General features: G+C 35.3%; 1 protein-coding gene across 1 annotated transcript; it reads left to right on the forward strand.

Annotated features, from left to right (window-relative positions):
• Window positions 1-11,525: 11,525 nt before the first annotated feature.
• Window positions 11,526-13,506, forward strand: LOC116145120 (high affinity nitrate transporter 2.6-like). The gene is given in 3 exon segments (XM_031430558.1): window positions 11,526-12,403; window positions 12,509-12,624; window positions 12,720-13,506. Coding segments are annotated over 3 exon segments (1,599 nt in total). The 5' UTR covers window positions 11,526-11,593; the 3' UTR covers window positions 13,393-13,506.
• The last annotated feature ends 3,695 nt before the right edge of the window (window positions 13,507-17,201 follow it).

Raw genomic sequence — 17,201 nt, forward strand, 5'->3', positions numbered from 1 at the left:
ACAAACTTCTTATACAAATTCAACCCATACAAACTGAGGTGTTTTATTGTGAACAAATAATTTTAAATTAGAGATAATTTAAACAAATTAGAATGATGGTATGTCAAACATATAGAGTTGCCACATCACTTTGTAGGGAATAGTTTGTATAATTCATTTGTATATGTAGCGTTACTAAGTAACTTGTATTTTTAAGGTCTCATTGTTAATATTTAATTAAATAAGCGTGAATTTGTAAATGAGTAAATGAGTAAAAAATAAAATATTAAATTGGTAGTAATTCTCACTTACCCAGGTTTCATCTAACAATAATGTTATTGTTAACATCGAATATTTTCATTAGGAGTTGATATATTAATTTGTTGAAGAAGCTCATAAATTGAACTTTCATATACACAAAGAAAAGGAATACTTTAAACAACAAATACTAAAAAAAGTTCCTGACTAATAAAAGTTCTTTTTTTTTTTTAATTCATTAATTTTCTATCTTGTGAAGGTCCATATTTAAAAAAAAAAAAAAATTAATTTCTAAATTATATATACCTAAGTCAATTCTATATGATCATAGAATTGATAAGATTTCGTATTAAAATATCACAAACTAACTTGAAAATAGAATTTTGGCAAACTCATTTCAACATTTTTCTACTAGAATGAGTTACATATACTAAAATTTAGTTATGGCCTTTAAAGCCACATTTTAGGTCTATACTTCAAGTTTATTGAATTGCAATAAATTTAAGACAAATAAATAGTGCTTTCATTCTTTATCAACATTTGTTTATCTCTCGAGACTTGAAACAATTTAGAATAATACGAAACCAAAACAAGTAAATACACACAAGTAAAGAGAAAGAAAAATACTTGCAATCTACCATAATTCACCCAATTAACAGACTACGTTTAGCAGAGTTAATATTATTAAAATAATATCTAATCTCTCTCATTATAATGAATGTTTATTTGTCATATGATTTACTATCTCACTCATACAGTAAAATAATAAGTTTATATGCTAAGTTTAAAAAGTAAATCTTGGTATTATAAGGATTTATTTTCCTAAGCTCAAACTCAATTAGGAATTAATTACTTAGAGAAATCCTACAACGACTCTTCAATGCGTCTGTGTGGCCTGTTATTATTGAAATGGACAACAACTCCAATAATACCTATTACAAACATATCAAAAACTTAAAAATAATAATCATATATAATTATTTCTCGTTCATTTGTGCGTCGTTGTGTTTAGAATTAACTGTCCTTGAAAGATTCTTTCCCTTTTGATTAATTTTTGGCAATAGGCTTCACCATATGAGTACAGGGTCGTTCTCGAAGATTGAGTCGTGATTTGTGAAAATGAAGAACTAATTTTATATTAATCACCATAAAAAAGATTGACGCACCTGTCTGGTCAATCTTATCTCTAACATCTAACTACAAAGTTTTAACTTGTAAGTTGTTGGGCAAATTCATTTTGAAACATTTTGTCCTCTAATCTCACGTGGTTGTTAATTAGATATTTATTCTACTAATTATATCTTCATCTTTCACATGGCCAAGTTGCAAATTCTTGATTGATCTCTCAACATCACCTAAGATTTGCATGCATTTTTTAATTCATTTTTGTTGATACAAGATTTGCATCAACTAGAGCGATCCGATTGACCTTAGCAGAATCAGAACAGATTGTGCATGATTATGGATAACCAGCAATATAATGAATTGGAAACATTAAAGTAAATAATAGAGAGAGTTTTTATCAGCGAGTTATACTCTTGACCCTAGGTCCACTGTTCTTTGTATTTGTTGTGAGAGCTTATAATAATAATCCTAAAATAATTTGCTAACCCCTTTCTCATCGTTGGAGGAGATTTATATACAAATTTTGTACAAAGGAAAGAGCAAAAATAAAGGGATTATAATTAAGATTGAAATGCAACTCAGATATTCTCGCGATTGAGTACTGAGATTACGCCAAGGTTGTTGTCAATCTGATCCCTTTCGAGATATTCAGGATTTGAAGTTATCTGTGATATAAGGATTAGTCACAACTAGCTTATGCTAGGTTGAGCTACAACTCGACGAGCTTATGCTAGGTCAGACAATTGATTGAGTTGAACTGATTCTAGATCAAGCTATAACCTCGCAATTCTCTAAGCTTGATGGAAAAATCACACACAACATCTACCCCCTGGTGTTCGGTGCTCGTTTCGAGCTTTGAAGACTATTGCCCGATTTGATATCAAGCTCAGACTTTGTCAGTTGTGCGCTGAATACAGATTCAATCGAGCTTCATAAGTCGGACTCATCCCGATCGACGTACTCTACACTTGGCTTTTCCTCAGCTGTGATATTCTTGACAGACTCAGAATTTGAAATGAAGGGCATATGTGTAACTTCCACATGGTCATGTCGCATTAAATGCAGCAGCCTTTGGTAGTTACTTTTCGTCGCATGTGGGCGACTAAGCTTCTCTTTGATGAGAGTTACCCCACATTGGTGGGTACTCACTAGGGGTGGCAGGAAGCGGAGGCGCTTAAGGAGGATGCCTTGGCTAGGGTCGAGGTGGCAAAGAAAGATAAGGACTTGAAGTAGGCCAAGCTTGAGCGGCTCAAGCAAGAGATCGAGGCCTTTGAGGTCAAGAAAAGGGAGTTCCTTGACAAGATCAAGGCAAGCGAGACTGCTCGAGCAAAGGCTAAAGTGAAAGCGGTCGATTCTAAGAAGAGTTTGACATAATAGTGGGGTGCCAATAACAAGCTGAATTCCCCACTTACCTCGACTCAGAAGGCTGCATCGGACTGGGAAGCCAAGTATGAGAATGCCTCGCTCGAGCTTACTAAGGAGGTGGAAGGTCGTAAAGGAGCCGAGGTTGAGGCTGAACAGCTTAGGCTCAATATCCAAGAGTTGAATTTGGCCATCACGAGCTGTGCTTAGGAAACTTTGGTTTTCCTCGTGCAAAAGTTGTGGGAAGCTCATCCCTCGCTTGACTTTTCCTTCCTTCTAAGGGCTTATCAGAAGAAGGTCGACATAATGGGGACTGTGGCCCAGGGTATGGAGTACGTTTATTTGAACGACTCTAAGCCCAACAGCAAAGGTGAGAAGAAAGTCGAGAAGGGAGAGGAGGATGTTGGTGTTAAGCAGGAGGTCAAGGATCTAGCTCCTCTGGCCACACTCCGCCTATTGCTATCGACCTTCCTCTGGTCGAGACTCCAAAAGATATCCTGACTCTTGCCCCTGAAGAGGCTGCCAAGACTCATGTTGTCGATGATCCTTTCACCCCTATTGGCGACGAACTCCCTAGTCCTGTCAGCGATGATGCCCCCGCTCCTCCTACTACTTAAAGATTTTTTTTTTTTATATCTCTCTCTCTCTCTCTCTTTTAGTTTAGTTTGTAACTAAACTTACACAATCAGTGAAAAAATTATGTTGCACATTTCTGTCGAGCAATTTTTATTTATGCAAAGTCGTTTTGATCGTCCTAATCTTATTTGGCATAAAAAATTCGAATTTGCTCCAAGTTACATGTAGCTCACTTCTTGAGAAACTTTTTGAACATATAAGAAAATATTGTGTAACAGCTTTGAGTTTAGATTGATTGTCCGTCTCGAGCTTTGGTCACTAGTTTATGACTGATTTTTCTTCTATGTGTTTTACTCGAGTTTTTCTGAGTCTAACTTTGTCGATTCGAGGAATTTCTCCCGTCATGAGTTGAGTTTTGGCATGGCTAACAGAGCTAAGTTGCCTTTTTTCAAACTCTCGACTCTGAGTTTTGGATATGATTGCATAGGTCGCGACTTTGAATCAATATGCCCTGGACGACCTTTCTGAGACTAGGTTACCCACTCCAAAGTTCCTGTTTTTCACCTTGGAGTTGAAGTATTATCTGGCTCATTGCTAAAAGGAGACCAACCTCAGCTAAGATTTGGCTCGGACTAAGCAATGACCATGGTTCTCAGGAACAACCACTTCAGTGCAACATGAATAGCTTGATTGTAACATTTCTAAGATTCTTTCATACAGCTTTTGATTGTCGCGACCCCTCCTAGAGTTGGGACCTCATTACTTGGCAACGTACTAAGATGACTACACTTAGATCATCCAGGATCGATCTTCTAAGGATGACATTGTAGGTGGTCGGGCAATCCATTACTAAGAACTCTGCCATCACCATCCTAATCTTGGGTTCTGGCCCCAGAGTCATGGACATGTCGATTGTCCCCTTGGAGACTAGGTTGTCCCCGGTGAATCCATAAAGCAGCGATGGGTATGCCCTCATGTCTTTCTCTGTGAACCTCATTTCTTGGAAAGCTCCCAAGAAGATGATGTTCGCTGCACTGCCATTATCGACAATCACCCTGAGTACTCAGGCGTTACCGATCACGATCTCATCATGATTGTGGCGAGGAGATTCTTCGCACTAATCCATGATAAATCCTATCACCTCACTCTCTTGTCTGGGCCGCTTCGACGCCTCTGTTCACAGCTTATTACTCAAGGGACCAAGTCTGTTCTGGCCTCTCGAGTATATTGCTCGTGAGAGCGCCTTGAGCTCTCTGCAATGTCGGGACCCTCATAGATCATGCCTACCAGGACCTCATTGTTGGTTGGGGCTTGCTGGACCTAATTATTCTGCTCGCTTGCATTCTTGCGAGCTGGTGCCTCCTTGACAAATTCTTTTAAGTGGCCCTTTCAAATCAGATCTTTAATGGCGTCCTTTAAAGCCAGACACTCATTGATGTTGTGCCCAATGTCCTAGTGGTATCGACAATATTTCTACTGATCTCTTCTGCCCAAAGCTCACCTCATCCTTTTTGGAGTGGGCAGTCTTTTAGCCTCACGGAAAACTTCATATATATGAGCTATGTCTTGAGTGAGGGGGGTTGCCTTTCCCCACAATTTTCTATTTTCTGCCTCTTTTGGAACCTATTCTAGTCCATATCATTGCAGTCTTGGCCCCTCCATTTATCTGTTGGGCAATCTTGTCGCCTGTCTGAGGCTCTTTAGGGTGAGCTTCTAGCTAGGGCGGCTAGCAAGCTTTCTACTCGCTGATGTTTAGCAGCCTTCTGATAAAACTTCGCTAGGCTCACATGGTTTTCACTGTGGAGCTCTTTCCATAACTCTGTTTGCGGCTTGATGCCTGCAATTAGCAAAGTCCAGATTGATTCTTCGAGTGCATCTGTGACCATTGTTTGCTCATTCTAAAACCTCGTCAGGTATGAGGTTAGTGTTTTGTCTCTCTCATGACGAATATTGCTTAGGTGGCTGAACGACATTGCGAACTGCCTCCTTACTTGGAATTATTATAGGTACAGTGAGAAGAACTATTGCTAAGAGCTAATTGAGTTCTCCTTGAGCCTTTTGTACCATCTCTTAGCATCCCCTACCAATGTGACTGCGAAACATCAGCACTTTGCCAAGTCACAGACTTGGTATAGCTCCATCAGGTCGTTGAAAGTATTTCGGTGGTCTCTGGGATTCCCATCGAACCTTCTTTATGGTGCCCTTAATCCTTAGGGAAACAGGGCTTGGCGAACTTTCTCTATAAAGGGAGAGCTCACTATCTCTTCCACTGCATTGTTCTTGTGGGCTTTTAGATCATCGAGCATTTTTTGCACCCAATCTAAGTCTTCGTTGTAGGGATTGCCTTAGCTGGCTCTGTTTAGCCTTACCTTGAGCAGGTGAGTTCAAAAATATGTTACCTGTGAGCTCCCTCCATTGTGCGCATTGATACACGAGGTTGAGTCATAATGGCTAGGCTAGTAGGTGCTATCATGCTCATTAGTATGTTATTGGCGACATTGGTTATAACTGGAACGTCGGTCACTGCCAGATTGGCACGCATGACTCATCTCGCGAGCTTGTGAGGTTTGAGCCTGCCTTGGGCGTGGGTTAAAATAGTACGCTGACACTGGGGATACCGTCAAGTAGGTCCAGTATCCCTCTAGCAACCATTATCTTTGTCTTCTACTATGGGCTGTTTGCTCGGTCGCCTCCCGAGGTTAGTTTGCCTATGGGATCTTATTCATGGGCGAAATGTGCCTGGCAGTGTCAGGATCGTTAGTCGTTCCTCGGTGCTGACAAACCAGATTGGTCATCGACTGAGTTCTAACCTATTAGGGTGACATTAGTGAAGTGAGGTCGGTCAAGGTCTTGGGGGGTAAGTTGCTGATTTCTCAACTCAGCCATGTTTTGTTGCATCACTCATGCAACCATTGCTATGATCATCTCCACCAATTGGCCATTCTCGGGATTTGACGTCCTTGCCCCTAGTTGGTTCGCGGCCTACTGCATCAGCGACACTAGTGATCAATGCCCAGCGACGTCTTGATGCATCTCCTAGAAGGTGGTCTCCAGGTTGTCGTGGTTTTCGGTGGTGGTCTTTGATCTGATTCGAACTATCATGGGCCTTGAGTGATCGGGTCACTGGGGTTTGTTTGCTAAAAATTCTAAAATTTGGCAGAGGCCCTCCTTCTAGCACCAAAATGTTGATACAAGATTTGCACCAACTAGAGTGATCCGATTAACCTTGGCGGATCAAAACGGATGTGTGCGTGAGTACGGGTAACCAGCAATATAATGAATTGGAAACAGTAAAGTATATAACACAGAGAGTTTTTAAAGTGGTTCGACGAGTTATATTTTTGACCTACATCCACTGTTCTTTGTATTTGCTATGAGAGTTTACAATAATGATCCTAAAACAATTTGCTAACCCCTTTTTCATCGTTGGAGGGGATTTATATACAGATTTTGTACAAAAGAAAAGAGCGAAAATAAAGGTATTACAATTAAGATTGAAATGCAACTCTGATATTCTCGCGATTGAGTACTAAGATTGTGTCAAGATTGTTGTTGATCTGATCCCTTTCGAGATATCCGAGATCTGAAGTTATATATGAGCTGGTTGAACAACTGCAAGGATTGGTCGCGACTAGCTTGTACTAGGTCGAGCTACAACTCGATGAGCTTATGCTGGGTCGAACAATCGATTAAGTCGAACTGATTATGGATCAAGCTATAACCTCACAATTCTTCGAGCTCGATAGAAAAATCACACACAACAATTTTAATTCTAATTACAAATTCAAGAATTCAATTATAAAAGTCACTAACTCTTAAATATTCTGGATAGTAGTGGAAACCAACAAGTAAACTATTACACATAAATAATGTAAATAGTAGAGAGAAAATACAAGCACGATTTACTTTGTTTCACCCAAAATCCAGGTTACCACCAATAGAGTCAATATTATTGAAATATCTTCCCACCTCTCTCGTTACAATAAATGTATTTATCTATAATTATATCACTCATACAAAAGAAAAATATGTTTTTAAACTAGGTTTAATAAAAAAAAAAAAAAAAACCTAATATTATTAGGATCGTTTTCCTAAGCCTAAATCATATTAAGAGTTTTATTATTTAGAGAAATTCTACCTCTTTATGGGATAGGCCCAAACTGCTTAAGTTTTTTTTATTTTTCTTTTAAGTTATTAATTATTTGCGTATGTGGTTCAATTTCATTTTCCTATTGATGACAAAGGTTGTCTAACTAATTTTGCTGATACAAAATCCTAAATGGACAAATTTGTTAATGAAACGAAAGAAATAATATAATTTGGCTTTTCACCAATAAACAAACGATCCAAAATCAACGCTCAAATATGACACATTATACATCATTATAGATTGAATTTTTATTTTGGGTTGGCTAGCTACATTATATGAAGAATATAGGTATAAAAAATTGTTAAAATATTAAAATCTAGTACAATTATACGATTCCTCGTAAACAAATTTTAAACAACATATTACCATACAATAACATCAACCACTATGTATCATCTTTTATGAAGAACAATCCTATTACTGTATATAGGTAGCTTGAGCTTGAAGCTCTAAGGCTCCAACAGATGAGCAGCTTTAACTATTGTGTACAAATGAAATACGATCTATTGAAAGAGATATACTCCACCTTGATTCGTTGCATGAATCGCGTAGAGTTTCATTGTCACTTCTTTTTAGAGAGGTCAATGCTTCCACAATCGTTGTAGAAAATAAAAACAAGATAACAAAAACAAATGTTCAAGTTAGTAGGTTGTACGGCGTCTTGCGTGTACAGATGTGGAAACCCACTGGTGATAAGTACGGTTTAGTTCAAAGAAATGTAAGGTTGAATATGACTTGATGATTTATACAGACGTTATTTGTTGTACATGACTCAACGCGGTTAAAGCTGTGAATCCAATTAATGCTTTGGAAAACATTAAATTTAATACAAGTTGATGAACAGTTCCTTTAGAGAAAGTGTTGATAAAGTTAAAAAAGTTTCCAAGTTTTTCACCTGCAGCTTGATTCTTGATGAATGAAATTCGTCTTTATAATATATATAGTGCATCCCGATTGACATCAAGATATGTATGTCTCAGCAGCTACATTTTTAAAAATATTATCCGTGTTCTAAGAATATTAAGAAACAATTTTGGGACATCTCGATTTCCAAATTATTGTGTAGATCTTTTAGACGATCAAATTCATGTCACTTGTCCTTACAGATGACTTCACTCGCAAGCTCATTAGTATTAAGCATGAGTGTTCAAGCTTAATATATGAAGACCTGATTCAGATTCAGATTACGAGAGATTATACATGTAATCCATCTCATAACAACCACTCTCAACCACTGTCAAAAGGAGTGTATAAAAGGGAGACATCACCTTTGTCTTGAGGAAAAAATTATTCACACAAAAATAGGAAACTCACTTAGAAAGAGTTGAATCTCATTTTTATGTGTTTTTCCCTAAAAGCACTATGTGTGTAAAGCAAATATAAAAGCAATAATATATCAGTGGATATAGACTTGATTTTAATTGGTTGAACTACTTTAAAAATCATCTCGATTCTCTTATCATCTCTTTACTAATCTATTTCTTAGCTGGTTATTTTAAATCATGCATACATCATATCCAGTAACAGAAGGTCGATTAGGCACATCTGGTTGTTACGTTTTGCTTAACAACAAAAATAATTGATTGTGTAAACTAAACAGTACACATGAACTTCTCCTTTACGGCTAAACAGGTAATCCACCATACTTAAATTCCAATTAAACTAAGTCTTAGTACTTCGTATATGCGCAGAAGTTGTGATTAAAGTTTCAGATTGATCTTCAACTCATCTAAATATTTCGTTCAACTACTCCTGCACCAATTATACAAGTATTCATAATCATAATTAAAACATAAATGACAATATTAATTAATCTTAATGATCATGTACCTCAACTAACTACAATGCGCGCGTTTTTCATGCCATTTCATGGATTTAACAAGTCAGATATTTACTTGGGCGGCCGGTGGAGGAAATTTTTTGTATTATTATATAAATATTTATATATATTTGATTAAGTCAGCAAATCGAAATGAACGAACGAGGTTAAGTTGGTAATGAAGTGACATAATCAAATGAATAAAGTGTGGTAAGTACGGCTGATGTGATAGACCGTACAAGTACAACAAAGACTAATTTCATCTTTCGTAAGACACTGCGAGCCCTCACCTGTATCGGTTGAATCAACTTTATGTTTAATTTTTTAATTTTCAATGTCAAATTGTTAATGTTGGACAGTTGGCCTACAATTGACAACCCTACTGCATCAGCCTCTTATATTAGGGTTGAATTTCCTTCTTTCATGGCAGAAAGAAATTTGCTTCTTTGACTTTAGAAATATCTATTACCTTTTTTTTTTTTTTATTTCTTAGTTTCATTTTTATTATAAATCCCATATAAACCATATATTGAAAATTTATATTTGTATTTGTGATAGGTGCCTCTTACATGAAGTCATTTCCCCATCGTGAATATTTTTATCTGAATTTTCTTGTTTGACTTTTTCTAATCTATTCTTTGAGACTCCCACATGGCCACTTTTCTTTATTTTTCCTTTTTTAATGAGATTCCCACATGGTCACTTCTTTTTATTTTATTTATTTTTCTGTTCTTTCCACGTAACTTCCACATGAAGGCACATTAGTTTGCTTTGTATTTCCTTTGGTTTCTCTCTCTTCTCATCATTTGACTTTCACATAAATTAATTCGCAGAATCGATCACATTTGCTTCCCGTCCCTTCATACATATCTTTTATTTTCATTTGATAGCAATAAAAAAGTATTAGCATATATTGGTTCATCAATCCCTCTCTAATATACATTTGACAATTTCTGGCCATAGAATATGTATACAGCATTCTGTCCAAAAAAAATTGACATAGATTTAGATGCTTATATTGGTTCATCAATCCCTCTCTATGGTGTATTTGAATCCAATAAAAAGATTTAATCAACAATCGCACATGATCTAATTCGATAATCAAGGGTTCTGACTGACTCCAAAACTTATAGTAACAGGCCTTAATCCTTACGTTTGGGGCCTTTCCAACGTGATAAAATAACTCCACGTTAGTTTACACCAGTAGTTAATCTTCATTAGTAAATACGGATTTGTTTAGGTATGTACCTAAATTCCATTGACTTCTTCAGCTGGAATAACGTACAAAAGTTTAGTTTTTTTTGTTGAAAATGAAATAAAATTTGCATATAACTGATTATATATGTGTTTGGCACTCCAGGTGTATTTTCCAGTGTGGAGGTATAAATATTTTGTTGGTCACTGCCACCCGCAACAATGCTGCTCTTCTAGGCTTATTATAAAGCAGTGATAGGTTTTAAACACACGCACAACCTCCTCCAAACAAACGCCAACAAGCAGTCACCACTCACCACTACGCTTAGTCCTGTAATCTGTGAGTTGACGACTACAGCGCAAACTAGAATTAGGTAACTACAACACCATTATGTTTCCCCTCTTTTGTTTAGTTGACCCACAACAGTTCCGGTTCATGTTTAACTTGATCATTTCATTACGTATCCCCCCTTTTTAAATGTAAGATCTAAAGAGAAATTAAACAGTTCTTTTTTCTTTTTTCAGAGATTAAAAATTAGGAAATAATTAAAAAAATAAAACACTATCAGAAATTAATTATACTTACGCCCATTTATCTGATTAATAGAAAACTTGTAGAATTCTTTTCGGCCTCAACTTTCTTTTGCACGTCATTTGTGGCATTTGAATGGAATATTCTCTAGTAAATTTATTTGAAATCAATAATATTTGAACCAAATGTCCTCGATGGAGTCCATAACTCCAGAATTCGTGTAGAAAGTAAACGAAAAAGTGTTATAGACAATATTATAATCTTGAACTAATTTACCTCTAAGGAAATAAAGGCTGTTGGACGACTACTTGTTTATATATATATATATATGTGTGTGTGTGTGTGTGTGTGTGTGTGTGTGTGTGTGTGTGTGTGTGTGTGTGTGTGTGTGTCCTCGATTATTTATATATTTTTTTTCATACACCAATCCCGCGCATTTTATCATGTGCTGGGTATCTCGCGAGTTCTCTATAAATAGCAGCGTTTCCATCCCCAAAACATAACACAAAACATACCGTTGTTTGCTTTTATTGTTTCCATCACTCTCTTTTCTAGTAACTATTTCTTATTTTTTCTTCCCACATAAAAATAAGAAAAAATGCCTCAGAGTGAAGGTTCCTTTGGAAGCTCCATGCATGGAGTAACCGGCAGAGAACAAACCTTTGCCTTATCAGTCGAATCGCCGGCTGTCCCCACTGATACAACTGCTAAATTTGCTTTACCAGTTGATTCTGAACACAGGGCCAAAGTTTTCAAACCTCTTTCCTTTGCTAAACCTCACATGAGAACCTTCCACCTAGCTTAGGTTTCGTTTTTCACTTGTTTTATATCCACCTTCGCCGCCGCTCCCTTGGTTCCAATCATCCGTGATAACCTCAATTTAACAAAAACTGATGTTGATAATGCCGGGGTTGCTTCTGTTTCCGGAAGTATATTCTCTAGGCTTGTAATGGGTGCAGTTTGTGACCTTACAGGGGCAAGATACGGCACTGCCTTTCTTTTATTGCTATCCGCCCCAACAGTCTTTTGCATGTCATTTGTGGCGGACGCACAGAGATATTTAGCCGCCCGATTTATGATCGGATTCTGTTTAGCAACGTTTGTATCTTGCCAATATTGGACGACAATAATGTTCAATGGTAAAATACTTGGACTTGTTAATGGATGTGCAGGGGGGTGGGGTGATATGGGTGGTGGAGTCACCCAGCTTTTGATGCCTCTTGTTTTTCACATTATCAAACTAGCCGGTGCCACGCCCTTCACCGCCTGGAGGATTGCGTTTTTTATTCCTGGATGGCTTCATGTCATTACGGGAATTTTGGTCCTAACATTAGGCCAAGACTTGCCAGATGGAAACCTTGGTGCCCTACAAAAGAAGGGTGAAGTTAAGAAAGATAAATTCTCCAAGGTCAGTTTTGTCTAGGACTTAATTTCTTTATATATGATGATAAACTTTTTTTCTTTTTTTTTTTTTCACCAATAGATATGGAACTGATTTGTTCTTTTTTTTCAGGTTTTCCTATATGCCATCAGAAATTACAGAACTTGGGTCTTCTTTCTTCTTTATGGCTTCTCCATGGGTATTGAATTGACCACCAACAATGTCATTGCAGGATATATGTTTGACAGGTGAGCTAAAATATTATTAACTCATTTTGACACACAAAATCCAAGGCTTGAACTATTTCTAACCATAATTATTATAATATTGCATGTGTAAACAGGTTCAATCTTAAGCTCCACACCGCCGGAACCATAGCTGCAACCTTCGGCATGGCGAACTTCTTCGCTCGTCCCTTCGGTGGTTACGCTTCCGATGTGGCGGCTAGACTCTTCGGCATGCGTGGCAGGCTATGGGTCCTCTGGATATTCCAAACTCTAGGAGGCGTCTTCTGTATATGGCTCGGTCGCGCCAATTCACTCCCCATTGCCGTAGTGGCAATGGTCCTCTTCTCTCTCGGGACTCAAGCCGCTTGCGGTGCAACTTTTGGGATAGTCCCATTTGTTTCACGCCGATCATTGGGTTTGATATCAGGCCTAACCGGAGCCGGAGGGAACTTCGGGTCCGGGTTGACCCAGTTGGCGTTTTTCTCGAGCTCAAGATTCAGCACGGGAACAGGAATCTCTTGGATGGGGGTAATGACTGTGGCCTGTACTCTTCCTGTTGCTCTTATCCACTTTCCGCAGTGGGGGAGCATGTTTCTTCCACCATCAGAAGACCCTGAGAAATCTAGAGAGGAATATTATTACACTTCGGAATGGACTGAAGAGGAGAAGCGTCAAGGTTTGCATGAAGGAAGCCTCAAGTTTGCGGAGAACAGTAAATCAGAACGTGGTAATAATCGCGATGTCGTTTCGGTTCCAACCCCACCAAATTCTACACCAATCCATGTTTAGGTCACAATATTAAACGTTAACTAGCATGATACTTCACCGCATAGAGTGAGTTGAAGTTGAACTAGCTATCTAGAATAAGTGAAAAATGGTTGTACAGTCGTGTGGGAGTGTGTTTCAGTAAAAAAAAATTTCGTAAATTCTTATTTATTGCAATCTAAAATTTTAGATATATTTTGATTGTAATATAATGAATTCAGAAGAAGTATTGATCTTTATGTTATCTGGTTAAGAATTGGATTGTTGTATTTCTTGTGGTAGAATCATATTTCTGTTTAACATAATCATACTTCATAATCCAATATTATTGACTGGTTTAATTCGATAATTCAAAAAGATCAAAGAAAATCTAATTTAATTGGGTTATTATCAGCAAATTTCTTCACATATTAACAAAGAGATAATTAATGTTAAAATATAAGAGATCACTAATCATGAATTATTATAAATTTCTCAAAATAAAGGAATACATCCCATTAATTAAATGTTAATATTTTATAATATAGTTTTAATCAAAATCAAGTTATATAATATAGAAAACGTTAACATTAGACAGATGAAAATCCATTCAATTTTGAACAATGCATTTACGCGCCATATCTTTCATTTTTTTTTCTTTTTTATTAAATCATAAGAACAATAAATGTAATCACGAGGGTCATACCTAAAAATTTAATAAAATTCATAAGATTTAAAAACTGGGAAGATTCTTGGATTTAAGGAGAAGTTGACTTTGTGTCTGATAAGTTAGACAAGCTCACATGAAAAGTAAACGCACCTTTCGCCCGTACAGATCCAATTAACCACTTGTCTTTAGACTTCCATTAAACAAATTAATACAAGGTTTATTATAAAATAATTAGATTAATCTTAAATATGTAGATTAATCTTAAATATGCTTAAACAATTATTAAAGGGTACTTTATAATATGGCACCAAGAAGACAGCGTTTTTCTTTAGTTTGGTTAACCTTTCTGAGCAACTGGCAAACACGTTGTAAGAAAAGTAAAATAAATCAACAGGAGGAAGAAAAGTCATAAATATAGTAACATGCAAACTTCTCGCATCATTTAAGAGCCTGTATTTGTAATATATGAAAACTTATTTATAGTTATAACGCTGAGGCCAATTATAGTAAAACTTCTATACAATAATATTTTATACAAGAATAATTTGTATATAGCTATAAAAAATTTTAATCCCAACCTGAGATAGTTGTAAATAAGAATTATCTTTACGTTATAATAAGTTTTAATTTTTTCTGATTTTCATCTTAAGAAGGTTGCCTCCACGTAATAATAATTATCTGTATATTGCAAAAAATTATATACTTATTATATTAAAAGTTTTAGATGAAATAAAATATTTATCTAAAGTTGTTTGAGATAATAATTTATATTTTACAGTTGTTACCACATCTTTGAACTTGCGGGTACGTAATAACTCGTCAGCATAGACATTTTCTTGTTGAAGTCAAAATATTTCTAAGTTCTCGAGCATGTTTAAAGCTTCTTAGCATGAAATTTTTTATAATTTTGTACTATCATCCTCAAGATTATCTCCTTCTTTTTTTTGTCTAGTTGCAGTAATGACTTTTTTTTTAGTTAAAGCATACATAACTTGTTACTCATTTGAATGATTGAGGAATACATTAATATTCATTCAATTAATATAGTGTAATGTTGCTCATTGATACATATAATAGTTTTTTTAAACTATGTCTATCTCTTTTATCAATGTCTATACTTTGGATTTGACATTTTCCATTAATTAATTATTAATGTAATGCATATTTTACTTCTATACTACTTGCAATAGAAATAACTAAGTCAAAATAATAATTTTGTCAATACACTTCAATTAAGTTATAACTTTTTAATAGTGATAAATTAGTTAAGTCACACTATTATGATTATAGAAATGTTTTACTATAATTTTATTACAATGAAGAGGTAATAACATAGATGTGTTTTTACAAAAATTATTGCTTTGATATTTTATTTTATAATTTATGTTTTAGTAGTAAAGTATTACAATTTAAATTCATGTTTTAGTAGTATTATGATTTTAATTTAGCGCTTCAATTGCCTGTTTTTAAAATAGATAGAAGATCGTGTCTTACCAACGAAGATAAGTTACATTGATGGAATTGTAAATATAGTTACTGCATGGTCAATTGATGTGAAGTCACAAACAATTGCCAATTGTTTTAAGCACTGTAAAATTAGGATCCCCGATGTCATAATTATGGTAACACGCAAGCTTCTCGCATAATTTAAGACTCTTTGTATGTATAGTATAGTACAATCTTTCTATATTCATAATTGTGTGATCAACTAATTTTATTACTATAAGGAGGTTATAATTTAATAGAGGTTTTGTTACAAAAATTATTGTTTTGATTTCTTATTTCATAATATATGTTTTAATAGTACAATATTAGGATTCCAATTCATGATTTAGCAGTATTAGAATTTGAATTCAGCGCTTCAATTGCCTACTTTTGAAATGAATAGAAGATCGAGTCTTGGAACCAATAAAGATAAGTACCTTTGATGGAATTGTAAATGTATTTGTTATATGGTCAATTGATGTAAAGCCATGGTAAATTGTCAATTGTTTTAAGCACTGCAAAATTAGAACCTCTGATGTTGATAAATTGTAAGTTATAAATGAATTGGATGACAAGAATCAAAGAGTTATTGCATAATTGAGTGATTATATTCGACAACTTCACTACACTAATCAAATAGATATTAACGTCTTCCTCAATCATCTCAATGAGAAATAAATCATTTATATTTTCACGGAAGAATAAATCATTGTTACAATTAAACAAAAAGAGAAAGAAAATAATTCTGAGGATGATAGTACAGAGATACAAAAAGTTTCATGCCAAAAAACTCTAAACATGCTTGAAAAGCTAGAAATATTTTAGTTTAAAAAAAATGTGTCGATGTTGACGAGTTATTATCTACTCGTAAGTTAAAAGAAATGGTAACAACTCTAAAACATCAATCATTATTCCAAACAATTTTAGATAAATATTTTATTTCATCTTAAACATTTAATGTAACATGGCATATATATATTGTAATATACGTATAATTATTAATTTATGAAGGTAACTTTCTTAAGATAAGAATTAAAAAAACTTATAACTTATTTCAATTTTAAATTTATTCTTATTTATAACTATATCGAGTTGAGACTATAATTTGTTTTGATTACATGAAAATTATTTATATAGTATGAGTATTGAGAGGTTTTATTATATTAATTTTTTCATAAAATATTACAAACCTTTACCGTTGGAGGGTTTTCTTATATTTACAAGGGTTTTTTTTTTTTTTTTTTTTAATATTTTTGAGGTTATTGTTTTGAGGTTTTATGATATTTTTCAAGTATTTTCGCTAATTTCATGGAAGTATCTAGTGCTCACTGAAAAATCTGATTAAGGACAAAAATCAGAACAAGTAGAAGCTTAACTTCCCACGGCCGTCGCAGGTAGTACAGTATCTTGAAGAAGAATACAAAAACCTGTAAAGATTCAGGACTGAGAAATATTGAGTCTCTGATTGAAAATTTTACAGGTATCCGTAAAGATTTAAACAGAATACAAAAGTCATTTGCCGCCACAGCTTACAGCAGTTTTGTTGCCGGATCCTACTGTTTGGATGATTTGGCCGCCTAGCAGCGATCACATGGCCTGAGAACCGTGGTCTGGCAATCTATCGCCATTGCTTGGCCATATAAAGCCTGATTCGCCTGTTTGGCCATCAACTAGCCGTCTGCCCTCGATAGCGTGGCTA

Source organism: Pistacia vera, unplaced genomic scaffold, assembly GCF_008641045.1.
Source record: "Pistacia vera cultivar Batoury unplaced genomic scaffold, PisVer_v2 Contig1144, whole genome shotgun sequence".
In the NCBI taxonomy this organism is placed as follows: Eukaryota; Viridiplantae; Streptophyta; class Magnoliopsida; order Sapindales; family Anacardiaceae; genus Pistacia; species Pistacia vera.